Source organism: Eptesicus fuscus, chromosome 9 (assembly GCF_027574615.1).
Source record: "Eptesicus fuscus isolate TK198812 chromosome 9, DD_ASM_mEF_20220401, whole genome shotgun sequence".
NCBI lineage: Eukaryota > Metazoa > Chordata > Mammalia > Chiroptera > Vespertilionidae > Eptesicus > Eptesicus fuscus.
The window spans coordinates 95,865,406-95,888,309 of NC_072481.1; the positions used below are offsets into that span (position 1 = coordinate 95,865,406).

Genomic DNA, 22,904 nt, shown 5'->3' on the forward strand with positions numbered 1-22,904 from the left:
GGTCAATGGGGAAAAAAAGAGGACGTATGTAATACTGTAAAAAATAAAGATTAATAAAAGTTATCTGCATCGGATGATCCTATATAATAAAAGCCTAATATGCTAAGTGTCTGGTCCAGTCATCCATTCAACCAATCAAAGCATAATATGCTAATGATATGCTAAGGCCGTTCAACCGCTCGCTAGGACATGCACTGACCACCAGGGGGCAGATAGTCGACCAGTCGCTAAGACATGCACTGACCACTAGAGGGCAGACGCTCCAACCGGTAGGTTAGCTTGGTGCTGGGTTCCGGAAGATCAGGACTAAGTGAGATGGGCTGGACATGCCCTGGAGCCCTCCCATGATCCCTCCCCTGCTGGCCAACCTCTCGTGTCCCTCCTCCTGATCGTGAACCAGTGGGGCCCCTCAGCCTGGCCTGTGCCCTCTCACAATCCAAGACCCCTCAGGGATGTCGGAGAGCTGGTTTCGACCTGATCCCACAAGCCAGGCTGAGGGACCCCATTGGTGCACGAATTTGTGCACCAGGCCTCTAGTAAGAAAATAAATGAGTTAAAAGATACACATAAAATGCTTAGCATAACCCCGTTATACAAAGTAAGTGTTCAATACATTAAAATTTTTTTCATTTAAAAATTAAATATTGGGATGGCTTTAGTTAATTACATTATATAACTTTCAAGTGTATAATTCTATAGTACATCATGTGTATATTGCACTCTGTGCTCACCACCCAAAGTCTACTCTCATTTTGTCACCATATATGTGACCTCTTTTATCTTTTACTCTCTTCAACCTCCTTCTCACACCCTTTCCCCTCAGGTAACCATCATACTGTTGTTTGTGTCTATGAGTTAGTTTGTATTGTTTGTTCATTTGTTGCTTTCTATTTTATCTCCTAAATGTGAATAGTATTCTATTGTATGTATAAACCACATCATCTATATTCATTCATCCATCAAAGGACACTTAGGTTGTTTTCAAGTATAATGCTCTGATGCACATAGGGGTACATATATTTTCATGCATAAATATTGTCAAATTATTAGGGTAGATACCCAGAATAGAGATTGCTGGGTCATATGCTAGCTCTGTTCTTAATTTTTTGAGTAACTGTCATACTGTTTTTCATAGTGGTGAAAACATGAATAGATCTTGAGAATATCATGCTAAATGAAATAAATTAGGCAGAAAAAGTAAAAAACGATAAGATTTCATGCATATGTGGTATATAAAACTAAAAGCAGCAAACGAACAAAAAAGAAAAATGAACAAACAAAACTTATAGACACAGACAACAGTATGGTGGTTACCAGAGGACATTGGGGTTTGGGGGACTGTAAATGGTATAAAGGGGGATCAAATATATGGTGATGGAATAAGATTTTACTTTGGGTTGTGAGCACACAATGCAATATACAGGTAAGTCATTTATTATAGACTTGTACACTTGAACCTATATAATTTTATCAATGTCACTCCAATAAATTTAATCTTAAATAATCTATACTAATAAAAGGGTAATATGCTAATTAGACTGGACATCTTCCGGATGTCTTTCTGGATGTCCTTCCACACAAATCCAAAGCAGCAAGGGCCAAGGGCCGGTCCAGTGCCACGGTCCCTTTTGCAGAGGCCACGGGAGAAGGCAGAGCAGAAAAGGCAGAAGGGAGAAAGCCGGTGCCATGGAAAAAGGCAGAAGGGAGAAGGGAGAAGGCCAGTGCCGCGGGAGAAGGGAGAAGGTGGCAGTTAGGCAGTTAGGGCAATCAGGTCAGGAGGGGAGAGCAGTTAGGGGGATCAGGACAGGATGGAAGAACAGTTAGGTAGTTAGGGGGATCAGGCCAGGAGGAGAGAGCAGTTAGGCATCAGGCACGCAGGCAGAGGCAGTTAGGGGCGATCAGGCAGGCAGGCAGGCAGGTGAGCAGTCAGGAGCCAGCAGTCCCAGATTGCAAGAGGGATCCAGATTGGAGAGGGTGCAGGCCAGACTGAGGGACCCCACCCCCTTCATGCACAAATTTCATGCACTGGGCCCCTAGTTAAAAAATAATTTCTACCAGCACTGTATGAGGGTCCCCTTTTCTCCACAACCTCTATAACACTAGTTATTTCTTGTTTTATTGATAACTAGTGACCTGGTGCACGAATTCATGTACATTGAAAGGAAATTAATTAGAAGAAATACTTTAATATTGCTATTAGCCCTTTCTCTATAAGTGAAGTGTCAGCCAAATTCACGATTGACTATGATAAATCAAAACACACATGTGCAGTTAGCACCAGCAAGAGCTGTATGTATATAGATAAACCTGCTGAATTAGACCTGATTTCTGATGTAACTAAACTTTTTCCAGCCCAGTGTAGGACCCCCACTTGTCTTTCAGGTAATTGTCAGCAAAACAGCAGTAAACATCAACACAAAGCAGATGATTATTATAGATCATGCAGGGAGAACAAAGTGTAAAATATATAACTGCAGCAGTATTTGACTATATTCTGCACAATGAGAAAACCTGAAGTCATTTTCAAGGTCCACCATTTCTTTCTTCTTTTCAGTGGGGACAAGTTTCTAAGCTTTCTAAATCTCTGTTCCCTAGCTAGTGAAAAGAAAATAGGATTCCACTGAGTCTCCAATCTACCTAATCCAGGACTTCTGTGAGGATCAAATGAGATGAAGCCCCCCTAACTGCCCTCCCCTGCAGGTCTGATTTCCCCTAACTGCCCTCCCCTACAGGCCTGGTTCCCCCCAACTGTCCTCCCCTGCAGGCCTGGTCCCCCCCCCAACTGCCCTCCCCTGCAGGCCTGGTCCCCCCCAACTGCCCTCCTCTGTAGGCTGGGTTGCCCTCAACTGCCCACCCCTGTTGGCCTAATCGCCCACAACTGCCCTATTCTGCCAGCCATCTTGTGGTGGCCATCTTGTGTCCACATGGGGGTGGCCATCTTGTGTATTGGAGTGATGGTCAATTTGCATATTACTTCTTTATTATATAGGATGCCTTCTTTGTTGAAAATTAGTTGCCTATACATAAGGGTTTATTTCGGGACTCTCAGATTTTTTGCATTGATTCATGTATTTGTTTTGTTTTGTTTGTTTGTTTTGCAAATACCATACTGTTTTGATTATTGTAGCTTTGTAGTATCACTTGAAATCAGGGAATGTGATACATGCAGCTTTGTTCTTCTTCCTCAGAATTGCTTTGGCTATTCAGGGTGTTCTGTGGTTCTATACAAATTTAGGGATTTTTTTGGTTCTATTTCTTTGAATAATGCCATTGGGATTTTGATGGGGATTGCATTAGATTTGTATATTGCTTTAGGTAATATGCCCATTTAACTATGTTAATTCTTTTAATTCATGAACATGGAATATCTTTCCATTTCTTTGTGTTCTCTTCAATTTATTTCAATAGTGTCTATTAGTTTTCAGTGTATAGGTCCTTCATATCCTTTAAGTTTATTCCTAGATAGTTTATTCTTTTTGTTGAAATTGCAAAATGGAATTGTTTCCATCTTTCCCATGAAATTTAATTGTTAGTATATAGGAATGCAATTAATTTTTACACTGATTCTTTGTCCTGCAATGTTATTGTACTTATTTATTGTTTCTAATAGTTTATAAAGATCTAGAGGCCCGGTGCATGAAAATTCATTCACTGGAGGGGGGGGATCCCTCAGCCTGGCCTGCCCCCTCTCATAGTGTGGGAGCCCTCAGGGGCGAGAAGTGACCTGGCGATCAGGGGAAGGCGACGCCCCCATCACACCTCTGCTGCTGCCACTGCCGGCAGTGCAAGCCTTGGCCAGCCCTGGTTACCTGAGCCTCAGGCAACCCTGGGTGGCTGTGCAGCCGCCATCCGAGGCTTGACTGCGCCTTAGGCTGGCCCTGGGCAGCTGGGGGGGTGGGCTGAGGGGACTGGGCGCTGCCATTTTGTGGCTATGGGTGCCACCATCTTTGAGGGCGTGACAGTCAATTACCATATTCCCTCCTTATTGGCTATGGGTACTTCCATCTTTGTGAGGGTGTGATGGTCAATTAGCATATTCCCTCTTTATTAGATAGGATTATGTCCTCTGCAAAAAATGGCTATTTTACTTCTTCCCAGTTTGGATGCCTTTTATTTCTTTCTCTTACTGGATTGATCTGGCTAGATACAACCAGTATTATTTGGTGAAAGTGGACATCCTTGTATTGTTCCTGATCTTTGAGGAAAAAGCTTTCAGTTTTTTACCGTTGAGTATATCAGCTGAGGGTTTATCATATATAGTCTTAATTATGTTTAAATAATTTCTTCTATACACGTTTTGTTGAGTTTTATTAATCATAAATTAATGTTGTATCTTGTCAAAAGCTTTTCTGTATTTTTTAGTATGACCATATGATAGTTATTGCTTATTTTGTTAATGTGGCATATCACATTCATCAATTTATATATAATGAACCATCTTTGCACCCCTGGACTGAACCCCAATTGATTATGATATATTTTCAATGTATTGTAGTATTCAGTTTAATAGTTAATTGTTTAGAATTTTTGCATCTATATTCATTAGAGATATTGGCCTATAATTTGAGTGTGTGTATGTTTTCCTTACCTGCTTTTGGTATCAAGGTAATGTTGGCCTTGTAAAATGAGTTAGGAATTTTTGCCTCTTTTTTGTTAATATTTTGGAAGAGTGAGAAGGATAGGTATTATATTTCCTTGGGAATGTTTTGTAAAATTCACTGAATCCATCTGGTCCTGGACTCTTACTTTTTGGGAGGTTTTTAATGACTTGAAATTTCCTTCCTGTTGATTATTTACATTTACATTTTTCAATTCTTCATGTTTCTTAGAATATATACATACATATATATATATACATGTACATACATATATACACATGTGTGTGTATACACACACACACACACACACACACATTAATACATTTTTATTGGTGATAGTATTATAGATATGTTCCTTTTTCTCCCCTTCCCCCCCTCCTTCCAGCCCTACCCATCTCCCCAGGTCTTCACTACCCTGTTGCCTGTGTCCATGGGGTATGCATATAAGTATTTAAGTTGTTTGATTTATCTCCTCTCATCTGCCCATCCCCACATCAAGGTATGTCAGTCTTATCCATGCCTCCATGCTTCAGGTCTTATTTTGTTGGTCAGTTCATTCTGTTTATTAGATTCCACAAATAAGTGAGATCATGTTATACTTGTGTTTCTCAGATTGGTTCATTTCACTTAGCATAATATTTTTCAGGTCCATCCATGCTGGCCCAAAGGGTAAGAGATCCTTTTTTTTGTACAGCTGCATAGTGTTCCATTTTTGTATAGCTGTATAGTATTCCATTATTGTGTAAATGTCCCATGGAGTTTTTATCTACTCATCCACTGATGGGCACTTGGGCTGTTTCCAAATCTTAGCTATTGTAAATAATGCTGCTATGAACGTAGGGGTGTATATATTCTTTCTGATTGCTGTTTTGGGGATTAAGATATATTCCAAGAAGTGGGATCACTGGGTCAAAGCCAAGTTCCGATTTCAATTTTTTGAGGGAACTGCATACTGCTTTCCATAGTGGCTGCACCAGTCTGCATTCTCATCATCAGTGAACTAGTGTTCCCTTTTCTCCACATCCTTGCCAGCACTTGTTGTTTGTTGATTTTTTATGACAGCCATTCTGACAGGTGTGAGTTGATATCTCATTGTGCCTTTAATTTGCATTTCTCTGATGATCAGTGACTTTGAGCATTTTTTCATATGTCTCTTGGCCTTTTGTATGTCCTCTTTGGAGAAATGTTTATTCAGGTCTATGGCCCATTTTTTAATTGCATTGTTTGTCTTCCTTTTATTGAGTTGTATGAGTATTTTATATATTTTGGATACTAACCCTTTACCAGATGTATCATTGGCAAATATGTTCTCCCATTCACTGGATTTCCTTTTCATTCTAATGGTGGTTTCTTTTGCTATGCAGAAGCTTTTTATTTTTATGTAGATCCATTTGTTTATTTTCTTCTAGTTTCCTTTGCCCTAGGAAATGTATCCATAGACATATTGCTACTTGAGATGTCTTAGATTTTACTACCTATGTTCTCCTCTGAGATTCCTATTGTTTCATGCCTTACATTTAAGTCTTTTATCCACATTTAGTTTATTCTTGTGTATGATGGAAGTTGTTGGTTTAGTTTCACCTTTTTGCATGTGTCTTTCTAGTTTTCCCAGCACCATTTGTTGAAGAGACTGTCTTTACTTTATTGTATGTTCTTGGCTCCTTTGTCAAATATTAATTGACCATAATGGTGTGGGTCATTTTCTGGGGTTTCTGTTCTGATCCATTAGTCTATCTGCCTGTTGTTGTGTTAGTACTTTGGTTACAATGGCTTTGTTAGAATAGTTTGATATCCAGTATTGTGATTCCTCCTACTTTGTTCTTCTTTCTCAAGATTGCTGTAGCTATTTGGGGTCTTTTATGGTTCCACTAGAGGCCCGGTGCATGAAATTCGTGCACAGGGGTGTGTGTCCCTCAGCCTAGCATGCACCCTCTCCAATCTGGGACCCCTTGAGGGATGTCCGGTAGTATCGGGCCTAAACGGGCAGTCGGACATCCCTCTCACAATCCAGGACTGCTGGCTCCCAACTGCTCGCCTGCCTGCCTTCCTGATTGCCCCTAACCGCTTCTACCTGCCAGCCTGATCACCCCCTAACCACTCCCCTGCCAGCCTGATTGATGCCTAACTACTCCCTGCCAGCCTGTTTGCCCCTAACTGCCCTCCCCTGCAGGCCTGGTCCCCCCCAACTGCCCTTCCCTGCAGGCCCGGTCGCCCCCAACTTCCCTCCTCTGCCGGCCTGGTCACCCCTAACTGCCCTCCCCTGCAGGCTTGATCACCCCCAACTGCCCTCCCTTGCAGGCCTGGTTCCTCCCAACTTCCCTCCCCTGCTGGCCATCTTGTGTCCACATGGGGGCAGCCATTTTGACCACATGGGGGCAGCCATATTGTGTGTTGGAGTGATGGTCAATTTGCATATTACTCTTTTATTAGATAGGATATCCACTTTTGGAGTGTTTGTTTTAGCTCTGTGAAGTATGCCATTGGTATTTTAATAGGGATTGCATTGAATCTGTAGATTACTTTGGGTAGTATAGTAGATGACTGGAGCATTTAATTCATTTTCATTTAAGGTTATTATTGATAGCTATTTATTACCATTTTTATTTTCTTTACTAGAGGCCTAGTGCATGAAAATTCATGCACTGGAGTGGGGGTCCCTCAGCCCATCCTGGCAGTCTCACAGTCCGAGAGCCCTCAGGTGCAGGAGGCAACCCGGTGATCAGGGGAAGGCGATGCCCCCATCAAACCTCTGCTGCTGCCACTGCTGGCAGCACAAGCCTCGGCCAGCCCTGGTTTCCTGAGCCTCAGGTGGCCCTGGGCGGCTGGGCAGCTGCCATCTGAGGCTTGCCTGCCCTTAGGGCGGCCCTAGGCTGCTGGGCAGCAGCCATCCGAGGCTTGCTCGTGCCTCTGGCGTCAGCTGGGCAGTTGCCATCTAAGGCTTGCCTGCGCCTCAGATGTTGGCTGGGATGCCGCCATCCAAGGCTTGCCTGTGCCTCAGGCTGGCCCTGGGCAGCTGTGCAGCTGCCATGCGAGGCTTGCCTGCGTCTTGGATATTGACTGGGCAGCCACCACCTGAGGCTTGCCTGTGCCTCGGGCCGGCCCTGGGTGGCTGGGCAGTCGCCATCTGAGTATTGCCTGCGCCTTGGGCCATCCCTGGGTGGCTGGGGGGCTGACGGGACTGGGGGACTCTAGAGGCAGGTGCGCAGAGCGGCCAGACCTGCCTGGGGTGCGCCTGGCTGTGCAACGTGCCTGCTGCCCCGGTGGGGCTGAGGGGGCTGGGTACCGCCATCTGTGGCTGTTGGCGCCACCATCTTTGAGGGCATGGTAGTCAATTAGCATATTCCATCCTTATTGGCTGTGGATGCCACCATCTTTGTGAGATTGTGATGGTCAATTAGCATATTTCCTCTTTATTAGATAGGATGCCTATGTTCCTTTCTCCCTTTCTTCTCTTCCTCCTCCTCCTCCTCCTCCCCTCCCCCATTTTAACATATTTTGCATTGTTGGTTTGATGGTAATACTCCTTCAACCTATTTTTGTCTGGAAAGCATTTTATTTCACCTTCAATTTTAAATGATAGCCTTACTGGATACAGTAGTCTTGGATTTAGGCATTTGCTTTTCATTATTTCAAGTACTTCATGCTTCTCCCTTCTGGCCTGTAATATTTCTTGTGAGAAGTCATCTGACATTCTAATGGGAATTCCTTTGTAGGTAATTTTCTGTCTCCCTTGCTGCCTTTAAGATTCTTTGTCTTGAACATTTGTCATTTTAAGTATGATGTGTCTAGGTGTGGGTCTCTTTGGGCTCATCTTGGTTGGGACTCTGTGCCTCCTGAACTCCTGTGACATTTTCCTTCACCAGATTGGGGAAGATTTCTCTCATTATTTCTTTAAACAGATTCTCTGTACCTTGTTCTTCTTCTTTTCTTTCTGGTATTCCTATAATGCGGTTGTTGTTACATATCATGTTGTCCCAGAGATCCCTTAAGCTATCTTCCTGCTCTGTAATTTTTTTTTTCTATTTTGTGAGATAATTGTGTATTGATTTCTACCTTGTCTTTCAAATTGCTGATTCAATTATTTGCTTAATACAGTCTACTTTTAATTTCTTTCAGTGTATTCTTGTTGTCAGATATACCAGGTGTACCAGTTAATAATGCAAATTTTGTAATCAAAGAAAACACGACAATTTCGAGAGAAACATCAAAAGTGCTTTATTCAAAGTAATGTCCATTGCTAGCTGCACATTTCCCCCATCTTTAGGTAATTTGTGGATACTGTCCCAATAGAACTTTTCTTGTTTTGAGGCAAACCATTCAGAGACCCAATTTTCCACTTTTTCGTATGTTTTGAAGTGCTCCTCAGAAAGTGCATGTGCCATCGATTGGAAGAAGTGATAATGTGAAGGAGCAAGGTCTGGTGAATACAGTGGGTGGGTTAATACTTCCCAGGCAAGATCTTTTAACATGTCTTTAACTGGTTTTGAAGTGTGTGATGGTGAGTTATCATGAAACAAAATTACTTTGCTGTGTCTTCTGGCACATTCTGGTCCTTTCACGATCAAAGCGTGGTTCAGATTGATTACTTGTTGTCAGTAGCGATCAGTATTAACGATTTCACCTGGTTTTAGAAGCTCATAATACACCACACCTTCCTGATCCCACCAAACGCAGAGCATTGTCTTCTTCCCAAAGCGATTTGGCCTTGCAGTCGATGTTGATGGTTGACCTGGATCAACCCATGATTTTGTGCATTTGGGATTCTCAAAATAATTCCACTTTTCATCACCAGTCACAATTCGATGCAAAAAAGACTTTATTTTGTGCTGTTGAAGCAGCATTTTACTGATAACTTTTCAGTTTCCATTTGTCTTTTGTTCAGTTGATGTGGCACCCACTTTCCTTCCTTTGAAATCTTTCCCATTGCTTGTAAATGATCAGAAATTGTTTGCTGAGAAATGTTTAATTTTTCTGCAAGTTGTTTTTGAGTTTGACATGCATCTTCATCCAATAATACTTATAATTATTAGTCTTCAAAGTTTTTTGGGTGACCTGGACATTCTTTGACTTTCACATAGAAATCATCACTTTTAAAGCATTTAAACCAGCGTTCACAAGTATCTCAAGGTGGAGCATGTTCACCATAAGCTTCCCAAAATATACAATCACTTTCAGCAGCACTTTTCTTCAAAATAAAGTAATGAATTAAAACTTCCTGCAAATGCTCTTTTTCTTGGCACGAAATTCGACATTTTTAAGTGTAAAAATATCTATGATGTTAACACCCTCAGAAAAATTGATATATGAAGTTTTGAAGCTTGCTGTCAATACAACAAAATAGCATACATATCAAATCGCTTATATATCAACATATGTGTAACTTCCTCTATTGAAAAAAATCCGCATTATTAAGTGGTACACCTGGTATCATTTTTCATTTCTGTCTGGTTCTTGTTCATGGCCTGTATTTCCCTTTTCATGCTTTTGTAATTTGCAGTAAATTCTTTAAGCATTTTTTTATAAACATTGCTTTTAACTCTATGTCCGATAGGTACCTTGCCTCCATCTCATTTAGTTCGTTTTCTGGGAATTACTTCTTTTCCTTCATTTGGGGGGTTGCTTCTTTGTCTTTCCTTTTTAGCTGTCTTTTTGCATTTGTTTCTGTGTATTAGATAGAACTGTTAATGCTAACTAGTGTTTGTGGGATAGCCTTATGTAGAATGTGTCTTGAGGGATCCAGTGGTGTAATCTCTTTGTTCACCTGAGCTGGATGCTCTAGGAATGCTCCTTGTGTGCATTATTTGTGCTCTCCTGTTGTAATTGGGACTTGATTGTTGATGTCCCATTCGTGGGAGGGATCTCCCCTCCGACTTGTTGCCAGTGAGATTCAACCCCAACATTGTTGTGCCAGCTGTTATACAACAGAACAAAATAAGATACAACAGGAACAAATCAAAAGTACCACAAAAATTAAATTACTCAGTGCAACAATAGGGAAGACTAAAAAAGAAAAAGGAGAAAGCAAAGCAAAGAAAAAATAAAAAGAATACTAAAAGACATGCGCCAAAGATTTAGAGGGAATATAAAGGAAGAGGATGAAAGAAGACAAAAAAATGGATATATGGAAGCAAGGAGAAAGCTTAAAGAAGTAGTTATAGGAGAAAACAGAAAATAAGTGAAATAATAATAATGAATTTAAAATGTAGTGATAATGGATATAAGATATAGATCCAAAAAGTTAAATGGGAAAAATGAGAAAAGAGAGAAAAATGAAATAAGAAAAGTTAATAATAAGAATAGACAAAAGTATAATAGAATTAAAGAGAAGAGAGATATTAGAGATATGCAAGAAAAAAAGAATTAAAAAAAGGAAAAAACAAACAAAAAACAAAAAGTCCACTTACAAACCAAAAAAACAAAACCACACATATTCACACACCGCTGTCATGTTGAATCTGGTCCCTTGGTGTGTCTAACCTGATCCCTGTGGTGTAGGTCACTGTCTCTTTCTAGACCTGGGCAACCTGATTGAGGTTTGAAGTTTGAAGCCCCTAGTAGTCCAGTGGGCAGTGACTCCTTAGCCCAGAGGCTGGGTCTGCCTTCAATCATATGCCTTAGTTGTCCCTGCTCTGAGCTGCACTCCCTTCCCCCAGGGTGCTGGGCTCTGTGGGGGTTTCCTGGTCTTGGCTGGACTTATGTTAAAGGTGGTACCAGTACCTTGTAGGACAGGGTGCTGGGCACTTCCTCTCTTTCTAATGCCTCTGCTCTGTCTGATTTGCTGGCACCTCCTGTTTGTCAACTGAAGGGGCACAGATTTCCTTCCCTGGACTGTTCCCCCTTGCTGCAATTTGGGTCAGAAGTAGCTGTTTTGCCGGTGGGAAAGAGTGACTGACCGATCTCCCTGCTGGACCTACTGTCTAGCCCTCTTTCTGCTCACCAACAGGAGTTCCCACAAGAAATAAAGGGCCCCTCAGATTCAGTGTTAAGTGTGTCTTTCCACACCTGTGTGGGTCTCTAGATTACTGTTTTCTATATCAGTAATTCACTCCTCTGGTCAGCTCTATTGCCTAACCTTGCTAGTTCATTATTCTTTGTTTTTATGATTTCTTTAGCTGCAGAATTTATGTTTTGTTCTTTTAGTTTCAGTCTTTTTGGTTAAGTATTCCTTTTGTTCATAGATTTTATTTCTGAGATCACTGAATTGCTTTTCTAAGTGTTCTTATCCTTGAGATTTTTTAGAACTGCAATCTTGAATTCTCTGTTATTTAAATCACAGTGTTTCGTGTCTTAAGTTTATTTTCTGGAGTTTTTTAAATTTTCTTTCTGACTTCCCTTGTTACCTTGGTTGTTCATTGTACTTGATGGATTATTTCTCTGCTTGTGCATTTGTGGGAATGAAAACTTTTTAAAAATGTATTTGACATTTCAGTGTTCAGTGTTGATAAGTAGATTTTTTTCTTTTGTTTTACAGTAGGTGGTGCTAAAGCACAAGTTTTTATTTTCTCTTCACTGCTGGGGAGTCTAGGATTTTTGTGCAGCAGCATAGCCTGGGCTGTGGAATATTCCTGGTATTTCCTGAGGAGGTGGGTACCCTTGCCCAACCTGAGTCTTGGGGCACCACTCCCATGGATTCAGAGTGGTGGGCTGTGGGTCTTCTGAATGTTCTCAGTGCTGCATTCAGGTAGACAGAAGCTGCCAGTCAAGCTGTTCCGAGTGGATCCAGCTGCCTCTACCTAGTTGTGTAGAGATGAGTGGAAGAGGGTTTGGTGGGGAAGTGGTTTCATCAATCCAAGGTTCTGCTCTTCCTTGTGTATTTAGCCACAGTGAGTACAGATGACTTTCGCTGGAAGTTTTTTCAGCCCTTTAAAGATTTTCCAAGTGAGGATTTTCTGCCTGTCAGGCCATAGGTGTGGGCAGGTTCCCACATATGAGAAATCCTTTGTCTGGTGCTGGCTGGCTGTGGAGTTCTTTGACTTTTTGCACAATTTCTCTGCCCCTGACTCTGGGCCCAGCCTCAATGTCTGTCAGCCACTGAGGCCCCATTGCTGTGTCTGCCCTTCCTTTTTGTCCAGTGGTTATTGCACTTCACCCCTTCACTGTCAAGAAGCCTCCACAAGTAGTGCCCAGAACTTTCATCTCTGTCTTGTCCCCTCCCTCTCCTGGCTCCATCGTTAACTGAGATGCACACTCCTTTAGATGTCTCAATGCACAATGTGTTTCTGTGTTACCAGGGAATCAATCTTTTGTTGAATTATAGCTGTACAACTTGTAATTTTAAGGGGAGAGACCTGAAGGTCATGTATTGACTGCCATGCTGCTAACCAAAACTTTTTATTTTTCTCATAGCTATTGCTGAGCATGGCCATCCCCTCTCTTAAAATAATAATGTCTTATTCATTTTTTGGTTCTATAATATCTTGCACTTGGTCAATACTTAATTAATCTGTATAAACTACAGGCCCTGTGCACGAAATTCGTGCATGGGTAGGGTCCGTACGCCTGGCCAATGATCAGGGCTGATCGGGGCCTTCCGGCTGCCATCTGGGACCTTCCTTCCAGCTGCCGTCCGGGGCCTTCCTTTCCTGGCTGCCAGCCAGGGCCTTCCTTTGTTCTGTGCCGCCCACCTGGTACTCAGAGCATGTCATAGCGAGTAATTGAACTTCCGGTCTCCTGGTCAAACTCCTGAGGGAACACTTTGCATATTAGCCTTTTATATCTATAACTAGGAGCCCAGCGCGTGATTCGAAATCGCTCAGCACTGCCCACCCACCTGCAGCCCTGCCTTGACACCCAAACCTGTCCATGCAGAGCTCCAGTGCACCTGGCCCAGCCCCCAAACCCTCTGGCCTTTTCTGGCCACTTTCAGCCCTGCCCTCAGTCCCTCAAGTGGCCTCGGGCTGGTCCTGCCTGCTGCACTGTGCTCCTTCCCCTGGCAGGTGGGCTGCAGGGCACTCAGAGTAAGAGTGGTGGGTGGCAAAGGACTGGTGAGGGGGGCGCTATGGGCTCTTACCCCGCCCTCCCCTGCTTTGGATGGTACCTCCTCCTCCGGGCGCCTCCCCGCTTCCGCCCCGTCTCCGGAGCAATGCCCCAGCTAATATGCTAATAACCTGGTCGTCCATTACGGCGTATTGACATTAGCATATTAGCTCTTTATTAGTATAGATAATAAAAGCGTAATATGCTAATTAGACTGGACAACCTTCCAGACAAAGCCAGGGCTGTGAGGGAAGCCCGGGTCCCTGATGCCTGCCGGCGGCCGGAGGGAAGCCCGGGTCCCGGGTGCCAGAGGGAAGCTGGTGCTGGCAGCCAGGGGAAGGAAGGCCTACTCTTGCACCAATTTCATGCCTCAGGCCTCTAGTACTAGTATATAGATAAAAGCCTAAGCTACTGCTCAGCCCGTACTATGACACACACTGACTACCAGCGGATAGACGCATAATGCAGGAGCTGCCCGCTGGTGGTCAGTGCGCTCCCACAGCAGGAGCTCTGCTTCGCTGACCATGGGGCACCAGACCCCGGGTTCATGGCTGGTGAGCGCCGCTGCAGTGCTCTCCTGCTGACACTCCCCCTGCACGCCCCTCCCCCATCCGGAACAGGATTGAGACTGACTGGGCGCAAGCCCGTGGCCACTTCTTGGTCACAGGCACGCCAGTATCACCCTCGGTTGGGCGTGCAGAAACCACAGTGGAGCCTCAGCGATCCTACAGGCCAGTGGAGTCAGCAGGCACAGCAGGGCTGGGATGAGCAGGAATAGCACTGCGCCCGGCCTGCCTCAGGCTCCTCCATGGCTGCCTGCCGCTTCATGCACTACTACATCCCTCAGGGTACGTAGGACTGCTGGTTTTGGCAGATCCCTGCAGGCCTGGCTGAGGGACCCCACCAGTGCACGAATTCGTATTTGTATACTTTAGGAATATCAGAGGTGCAATTAAATTAAACCCAGGCTGTACTTTTAGTATAGAATTGTATCTAATAAAAGAGTAATATGCAAATTGACCGTCACTCCAACACACAAGGTGGCCACCCCTGTGTGGTCCAAGATGGCTGCCCCCATGTAGACACAAGATGGCCACCACAAGATGGCTTGCAGGGGAGGGCAGTTGTGGGCGATCAGGCCAGCAGGGGAGGGCAGTAAGGGGTGACCAGGCCAGAAGAGGAGGGAAGTTGGGAGTGACCAGGCTGGCAGAGGAGGACAGTTGGGGGGGACCCAGGCCGGAGGGGAGGACAGTTGGGGGAGGACCAGGCCTGCAGGGGAGGGCAGTTGTGGGCAACCAGGCCAGCAGGGGAGGGCACTTAGGGTAGACCAGGCATGCAGGGGAGGATAGTTGGGGATGACCAGGTCTGTAGGGGAGGACAGTTAGGGGTGACCAGGCCTGCAGGGGAGGGCAGTTGAGGATGACCAGGCCTGAAGGGAAGGACATTTAGGGGTGACCAGGCCAGCAGTGAAGGGCAGTTGGGGACAACCAGACTGGCAGGGGAGGGCAGTTAGGGGTGAACAGGCCGGCAGGGGAGGGCAGTTAGGGGCAATCAGGCTGGCAGGGGAGCGGTTAAGCATTGATCAGGCTGGCAGGGGAGTGGTTAGGGGTTGATCAGGCTGGCAGGCAGAAGTGGTTAGGGGCAATCAGGCAGGCAGGCAGGTGAGTGGTTGGGAGCCAGCAGTCCCGGATTGTGAGAGGGATGTCCTACTGCCCGTTTAGGCCCGATCCCACCAGGATCGAACCTAAACGGGCAGTCGGACATCCCTCATGGGGTCCCAGATTGGAGAGGGTGCTGGTTGGGCTGAGGGACACCCCCAATGCCCCCCCCCCGCATGAATTTCGTGCACCAGGCCTCTAGTAATAAATAATTTTGTAAATTGTTTTTGTTTTGTATCTTAGGGTATAGAGTTTTTCTGCAGTAATATCTTCCTTAAATTCCTAGATAATTTTTATAAATAGAAATTTAAGGGAAATTGAAAATGGAATTTATATATGTACATGCATACATATGTATGTACACGTATAATACCACAGTTTTTATTTACTCATTTTTCTATTACATCTTTAAAAATAGAACTGTGAAGTTAAATGAGGAACTTTAAACATTTTGACAGAATCCAGCATCATTTTATGTGATGTTTATACAGCAGACAAAGAAAACATATTGAAAGTACTAATTTTATTCTGATTTCTTTCCCGTCAGAGCCTAGCACAGTGTAAGCTCAATAAAGGCTTATCTAACTGAACTTCGAAGTATTTGGACTTGAGCATAATCTCTCACAGATTCTCCTGTTGGATTGTGGAAGAAATGTGGCTGCTGATAAATTAGTTGATCACAAAGGGTCATATATCTAGAAATTGGCTGGGATTTCTCTCCCGTCAGAGCCTAGCACAGTGTAGGCTCAATAAAGGCTTATCTAACTGAACTTTAGATAAACATTAATGAAGCCTTCCCAGCCCCCAGCCCTTCCTCTCTGCTCACTGGCACTCTGCCCATTTTCTCTTATAGCCCAGGTCCTGAGGTGGTAAACTGGTAAGTTATATGCCGATAAGTGACAACCCTAAAGAGGATACAATACTGTTTTCAGAGGTCATATTTTTTTCACAAATACTGCCCAGTCATAGTTTCTGAATCTGAGTCAGTTCCATTACACAAGCTATGCATTCCTGGAAGGTGTTTTGAGTGGTTTCTTTATATAAGGAATTGTTGTATATATTGTAGAATTTACCAAATTGTACTTTTTTTTTTTGGTAAAATACATTAATTTTAGCAGAACTTTTTATCAGAGGCTTAATTTGTCTTCTCTATTGAGTAATGTAAAATAAAACCATTTGCCAAGAGGTATTGTTTTTGTCATTTTTAAAATAGATTTTAGTGTTTTATTTTATTTTTTGGACTTTAGTGTTTTTAATTAAACAACCAGACATTAAAAAAAAATTAGAGCCTCTTTGTCCTCAATTCTCTTAAAAATTACCTTAGATCCTTAAAAACTAAAGCAGTTTGCAAAACTTAGCAAGTACCTGGAGGTGTCTATATTTTACTAAGGATGTACTCCTCTTTTTGCTAGGTATTTTGGACCAGTCTGCTGTGTGGGTTGATGAAATGAATTATTATGATATGCGTACTGACAGGAATAAAGGAATTCCTCCCTTGTCCCTACGTCCTGCTAATCCGCTTGGCATTGAGATTGAAAAGTGAGTACTCTTTTCCCTTCAATTTTTTTTTTTTTCCCCAGTTGGTAAGCAGTTTTATATACTTAGTCAAACTCTGGAAACATCAGGTCATTTCTGAAGCCTGGTCAACTTTGCTGCCAATTAATGTTCCCATTATTTAAAACTTTTGGCACAAACGAGTTCTTTCTTGGTCTTGGTTTTTGACTTAGCATAGTACCTGTAATTTAGTTTTTTTGAATTTACATTTTGTGAAGAAGAAAAATATATTTTAATCACTAATACTTATTTTTAATCACTAATACTCTAAGAAATCGAAGTATAGTTGACATACAGTATTATATTAGTTTTAGGTGTACAACATAGTGATTTGATATCTATACATACTTACAAAGTGATTACCATGACAAGTCTAGTAACCTTCTGTCACCATACAATGTTGTTATGATATTCTCTGTATTCTCTATGCAGTACATTACATCCTATGATTTATTTTATAACTGGAACTTTGTACCTCTTAATCACTTCACGTTTTCTGCCCATATTCCCCCACTCTTCTTCCCCCTGGCAACCATCAGTTTGTTCTCTGTATCAATATGTCCATTTCTATTTTGTTTATTTTGCTTTTAGAATCCACACATAGGTGAAATCATATGCTATTTGTCTTTCTCGGTCTGGCTTTTTCACTTAGCATAGTACCTTCTAGGTACCACTTGTTACAAGTAGCAAGACTCATTTGTTTTTATGGCTGAGTAATATTCCATTTTTTAAATCCTTACCTGATAATATGTTTACTGATTTTAGAGAGAGAAATCAAGTCGGGGAGAGAGAGAGAAAGAGAGAGAGAAACATTAATGTGAGGGAGAAACATTGATTGTTTGCTTCACATATGCACCTCAACTGGGATTGAACTTTCAGCCTTTTACCTAGTAGTGTATGGGCCAATGCTTCAACCAACTAAGCTACCTGGCCAGGGCTCTATTGTGTATGTCTATGTATATACTAGTATATACCATATCCCCTTTATCCACTGTCTATTTATGGACACTTAGGTTACTTTTATATCTTGGCTTTTGTCAATAATGCTGCAATAAACATAGGGATGCATATACCATTTTTCATAGTAGGTGCACAGTTCCATAGCACTTGTCATTTAAATAACTAGAACTTTCAATAATAAGAGAATTAATGCATTTTCTGGAGTTGGTAAGTTCAAATATTTAGATGGTACTTGAAATAAAAAAAGGATTTTCCAAAAACCAAGATGGCGGCATAAGGTAAACACCTAACTGTTGCCTACCACAACAATTTTGAAACTACAACTGGAAAACAGAGCGCACACTGTCCAGAACCACCGGAAAGCTGGCAGAGTGGAAAACCTACAACTAGAGAAAGAAAGAGAGGGGGACGCTGAGCCTCAGGAGCCGTGGAAGTGCGGAGATCCGTAAGCGCGGAAAGGGCGGGCGGCTGAATACGTGGCAGGCTTGCTTGCAGCGCGCAGAGAGGGAGGGCAGCAGACGCTGCGTGGCTAGCTTTCTCGTTTGGGAGAAAAACAAAACCTCCCGACTGCACTGAAATCCAGCTGTGGTCGGGAGAAACTGGTCTATTTGGCAGTGGACGAGGCTCCAAAGCTGCCTTCTCTCAGAGGCGCGCAGCCATTGATTAGGGCACGGAGAAACTGACCCTCTTAGGGCGGCACGGACGGAAACCAAGTTTGTCTGCTCCATTCTGAGACTCCGCCCCATCCAAGCTGAGGACAGCCCTCCCAGTGACTGGATTTCTCATTCGGGAGAAAAACAAAACCTCCGGTCTGCACTGAAATCCAGCCCCAGCTGGGGAGAAACTGGTCTGTTAGGCAGCGGGAGAGGCTCGAAAGCTGCCTTCTCTCGGAGGCGTGCAGCCATTAATTCGGGCACGGAGAAACCGCCCCTCTTAGGGCGGAGCAGATGGGAAACCAAAGCTTGTCTGCACCACCCTGAGACTCCGCCCCATCCAAGCTGAGCATAGAAGCTCTCCCAGCGGAGACACTGCTGATCCTCACAGCCAACTGGCTTGGAGATCAATTCCCGCCAGTGATACCAACAATCCCAACCACTCTGAACTCCAGTTTCTGGGGACACGTGGGGGACCCAGATGCCTACGGGACTCTCGGCCATCGGTCGGAGAGTGAGAGTGACTCTTCTGTCAGTGTGGACGACACCAGATTTCAACCACTCTCATAAGGGACACATTCAAGAGGCAGACTCAGTGAGCACCAAAGCCCTACTGTGTCTCCAGCACAGCAATTCTTCCGTTTATAGACACAGCAGGCCCTCACAACCAATTGGACCGGAGGTCAATTCCTCCCAGTGTATCAACAGCAATCAGGGCTTTTAACTACACCAAGACTTTCCACTCAGCCCACAAAGGGGTGTACCAAGAGCGACCACCTAGGGTGATTGGGGAAGCTGAGCTACCGGCCCCTATAGGTCACCGACCACACAAAGCCACTCCATCAATACAGGGAGGCAGCCAAAATGTGGAGACATCGGAGTATGTCACAAGTAGGAGAGATAGATGAAAGCAAACTAATGGACGACACAGTGTTCAGAACCATATTTATAAGGTTACTCAATAATCTTCTAAAAACCGCTGAGAAACTTGAAGAGACCTTCAAGGACCTTAATGAGAAAACCAAAAAAATGGAAAAGGACCAGTCAGAAATTATGCATACACTGTCTGAAATAAAGAATATACAGAGTAGACCACCGCACCCGAAGAGTCAAACAAAAGATCTGGAATATGAGGAAGAAAAAAACACTCAACCAGAGAGGCGGAAAGAAAGAAGAATCCAAAAGTGTGAGGATAGCATAAGGAGCCTCCAGGATGGCTTTAAGTGTACCAATATCCGAATTTTTGGGATGCCAGAAGAAAGAGAGCAAGATACTGAAAACCTATTTGAAGAAATAATGACAGAAAACTTCCCCCACCTGGTGAAAGAAATAGACTTACAAGTTCAGGAAGCAGACAGAACCCCAAACAAGAGGAATCCAAAGAGGACCACACCAAGACACATCATAATTAAAATGCCAAGGGCAAAAGACAAAGAGAGAATCTTACAAGCAGCAAGAGAAAAACAGTTACCTACAAGGGAGCACCCATACGACTGTCAGCTGATTTCTCAACAGAAACTATGCAGGCCAGACGGGAATGGCAAGAAATATTCAAAGTGATGAATAGTAAGAACCTACAACCAAGACTACTCTACCCAGCAAAGCTATCATTCAGAATTGAAGGGCAGATAAAGAGCTTCACAGATAAGAAAAAGCTAAAGGAGTTCATCACCACCAAGCCAGTATTATATGAAATGCTGAAAGGTATTCTTTAAAAAGAGGAAAAAGAAGAAAAAAGTAAAGATAAAAATTATGAACAACAGATATCTATTAACAAGTGATTCTAAAAATCAAGTGAATTCAAAATCTGAGGAACAGAATAAACTGGTGAACATAATAGAATCAGAGGCATAGAATGGGAGTGGATTGATAATTCTCAGGGGGAAAGGGGTGTCTGTGTGGGGGGTATGGGAAGAGACTGGACAAAAATCATACACCTATGGATAAGGACAATGGGGGAGGAGGGGGGGAACCGGGTGATGGGGAGATATGGGGGAAAAAAAGGAGAAACAATTGTAATAATCTGAACAATAAAGATTTATTTAAAAAAGAAAAAGAAATAAACTTACGTTTTTATGAAAAAAAAAAAAAAGGATTTTCCATGTGCTTGGTATTTTGGGAAAATTTTTAGAGTAACCTTGGATAGAGAGGTCTTATTTTAGAAAAAGAAGAAAACAAGAAAGAAAAAGCATATATTAAAACACTGGTGGTGTAAGTTTCACTTCCCTGATTCATTATATTTTAGTAAAAGCTTTAATCTTCGTAGAGAATGGTGTTACATTTAGATTAGAATCCCTAAGAGCATTTTTAAACTATCTCTCTTATTTCTGCTTATTAATGTCTTTTGAAGGTTTCTTTTATAATTAAAAGCCTGCAGAGGACCTATTTCTAATACTTTTAAAATGTCATTAGAGAAAAGATTACAAGGTTTTAATTTTAATATTTTTGCTTGTTGAAATATATTAATAGAGAAGTTTTAAAGAATTACGACTTCTTGTTGTAAAATACTCTACTGTGATCCTAATGGATTATCAGATTAAAGTGGTGATAAGACCCCCATTGGAAGATGAATCAGCCCCTGGGAATTGCATTGTGAATGTTTATGGAAATTATCTTCAGCTGATAGTCATGTACAGTGTGAAACAATGAGGGGTTCTGTAGGGTTGGACCAGTTCATCTGAATATGAAAAAGCAAGTGAGAATAAGAGTATATAGTTTTCCTGTTACAATTTTGCTTTCCAATAAAAATAAAAAAAAGAGACCACTTTTCTTGCTACATGTGAGTAGAATTTAATGACTATTTTGTTGGTGTACCTAACATGTATACTGTCCTATTTCAGCCCACAAGTTTAACAACTGGCATTTAGTGGTCTGCCTCCACTGCTAAGTTGTTCATATTCCTAAATTTTTAACTGATGTTTGGCACACATGGTGCCTTGATACTTATAAAAATGTTACTAATTGTTTAGAAAAAAAAATAACTTCACTTTGAACTGAGACTAGGATTTGCTTGTAAAAAGTACTTGAGGATATGCTTATCGATTTTAGAGATAGGAAGGGAGAGACAGAAATATCGATGTGAGAGACAAACATTGATTGATTGCCTCCTGTATGCACCCAGACTGCAACTTTTTTGGTGCATGGGATGACATTCCAACCAACTGAGCCATGCAGCCAGGGCTATTTATTATACTGATTGTCACAAATGTATGTGTTCTTTGCATGGCTTAAAGCGTAATGGAGACAAACTATTTCAACTGAAAAAGAAGGTAAAACCAGGTTTGTATTAAATAAAGCCTTTAGTAGTTTTCCTCTCTTAAAAATAACACTTGCCTAATATGAGGCTATATCTAAATAATGTTTTTAAAGATAGTACATATTTGGGAGTGAGAGCATAAAAATAGAGCTTTTCCTCTGTTTTTGTATGATTTCCAAGTTGGTTTGTAAAACTGTTACCTGGGATGGCTATCTAGAGTAGTCAATTGATGTACTACTATTACCTATTTTATTTCCAAACTAGAGACCCGGTGCATGCAATTTTGTGCACTGGTGGGGGCGTCCCTCAGCCTGGCCTGTGCCCTCTCACAGTCCGGGACCACTTGAGGGATGTCCGACTGCCGGCTTAAGCTCTCTTGTAGTCCATGACCCTTTGCTCCTTACCGTCCGCTTGCAATAAGAAGTCGGGCTCATGGCTGGCAAACACAGCGAGGGTGGTGGGAGCCTCTCCCGCCTCTCAGGCAGTGCTAAGGAGCAGTGTGCCTGGCTGCTGGCTGAGCAGTGCTCCCCCTTTGGGAGCGCACTGATCACCAGAAGGCAGCTCCTGCGATGAGCCTCTGCCCCCCTGGTGGTCAGTGCGTGTCATAGCAACTGGTAGTTCCTCTGGTGGATTTGTATATTAGGATTTTATTATATAGGATGGGCTTTATGAGCAAAACAAATCTGATTTCCTTCTCTGCAATTTGGCTTTCCAATAAAAAGAAGAAGTGACCACTTTTCTTGCTACATTTAGAAAACAAAGTAAGATGGCAAAATAAGTCTTTGTAAGAGAGGAGCCTTGGATAAATTTACCTTTTAGAAATTTTACTAAAACAAATTTGTGGGGTATGATAAAGTGTTTAAGTCCAGAAACTATATCAGACTGAAAAAACAACAAGAAAACAACAACACACAAGCAACCGAAAACAAGTTCATAGTATTTAATATACCAAAAATATGCTAAAAATTTAATAAAATAATTGTGTATAATATACACATTCTCAAAAGAACTATATAAACCCTCTTTTACTGGGGTTAGCCTCTCCCGCCTTTCTTCTTTCCACTTGTCAAATCACGAAAATATATTCTGTTCATGAAAACACAGAGTAATACAACTGCAATCAGGTCTCACTCCATGTGGGGTGGTGAGAATTTTTCTCAAAATTACTTTTATTTTTCTTGCTCATGGGTCATTACTGCAAATTCTTCTCATACTTGAAAGTGAAGCTGATATGTTAAAAACATTCTTG

General features: G+C 42.5%; 1 protein-coding gene across 1 annotated transcript in view; it reads left to right on the forward strand.

The window, feature by feature from the left end:
• EXOC2 (exocyst complex component 2) overlaps positions 1-22,904 on the forward strand; it is a 262,715-nt gene that overhangs the window by 74,220 nt on the left and 165,591 nt on the right. Inside the window, exon 4 of the mRNA XM_054721573.1 lies at positions 16,645-16,771. Within this exon, the coding sequence (XP_054577548.1) occupies positions 16,645-16,771 (127 nt within the window). The remainder of the gene's footprint in view (positions 1-16,644; positions 16,772-22,904) is intronic.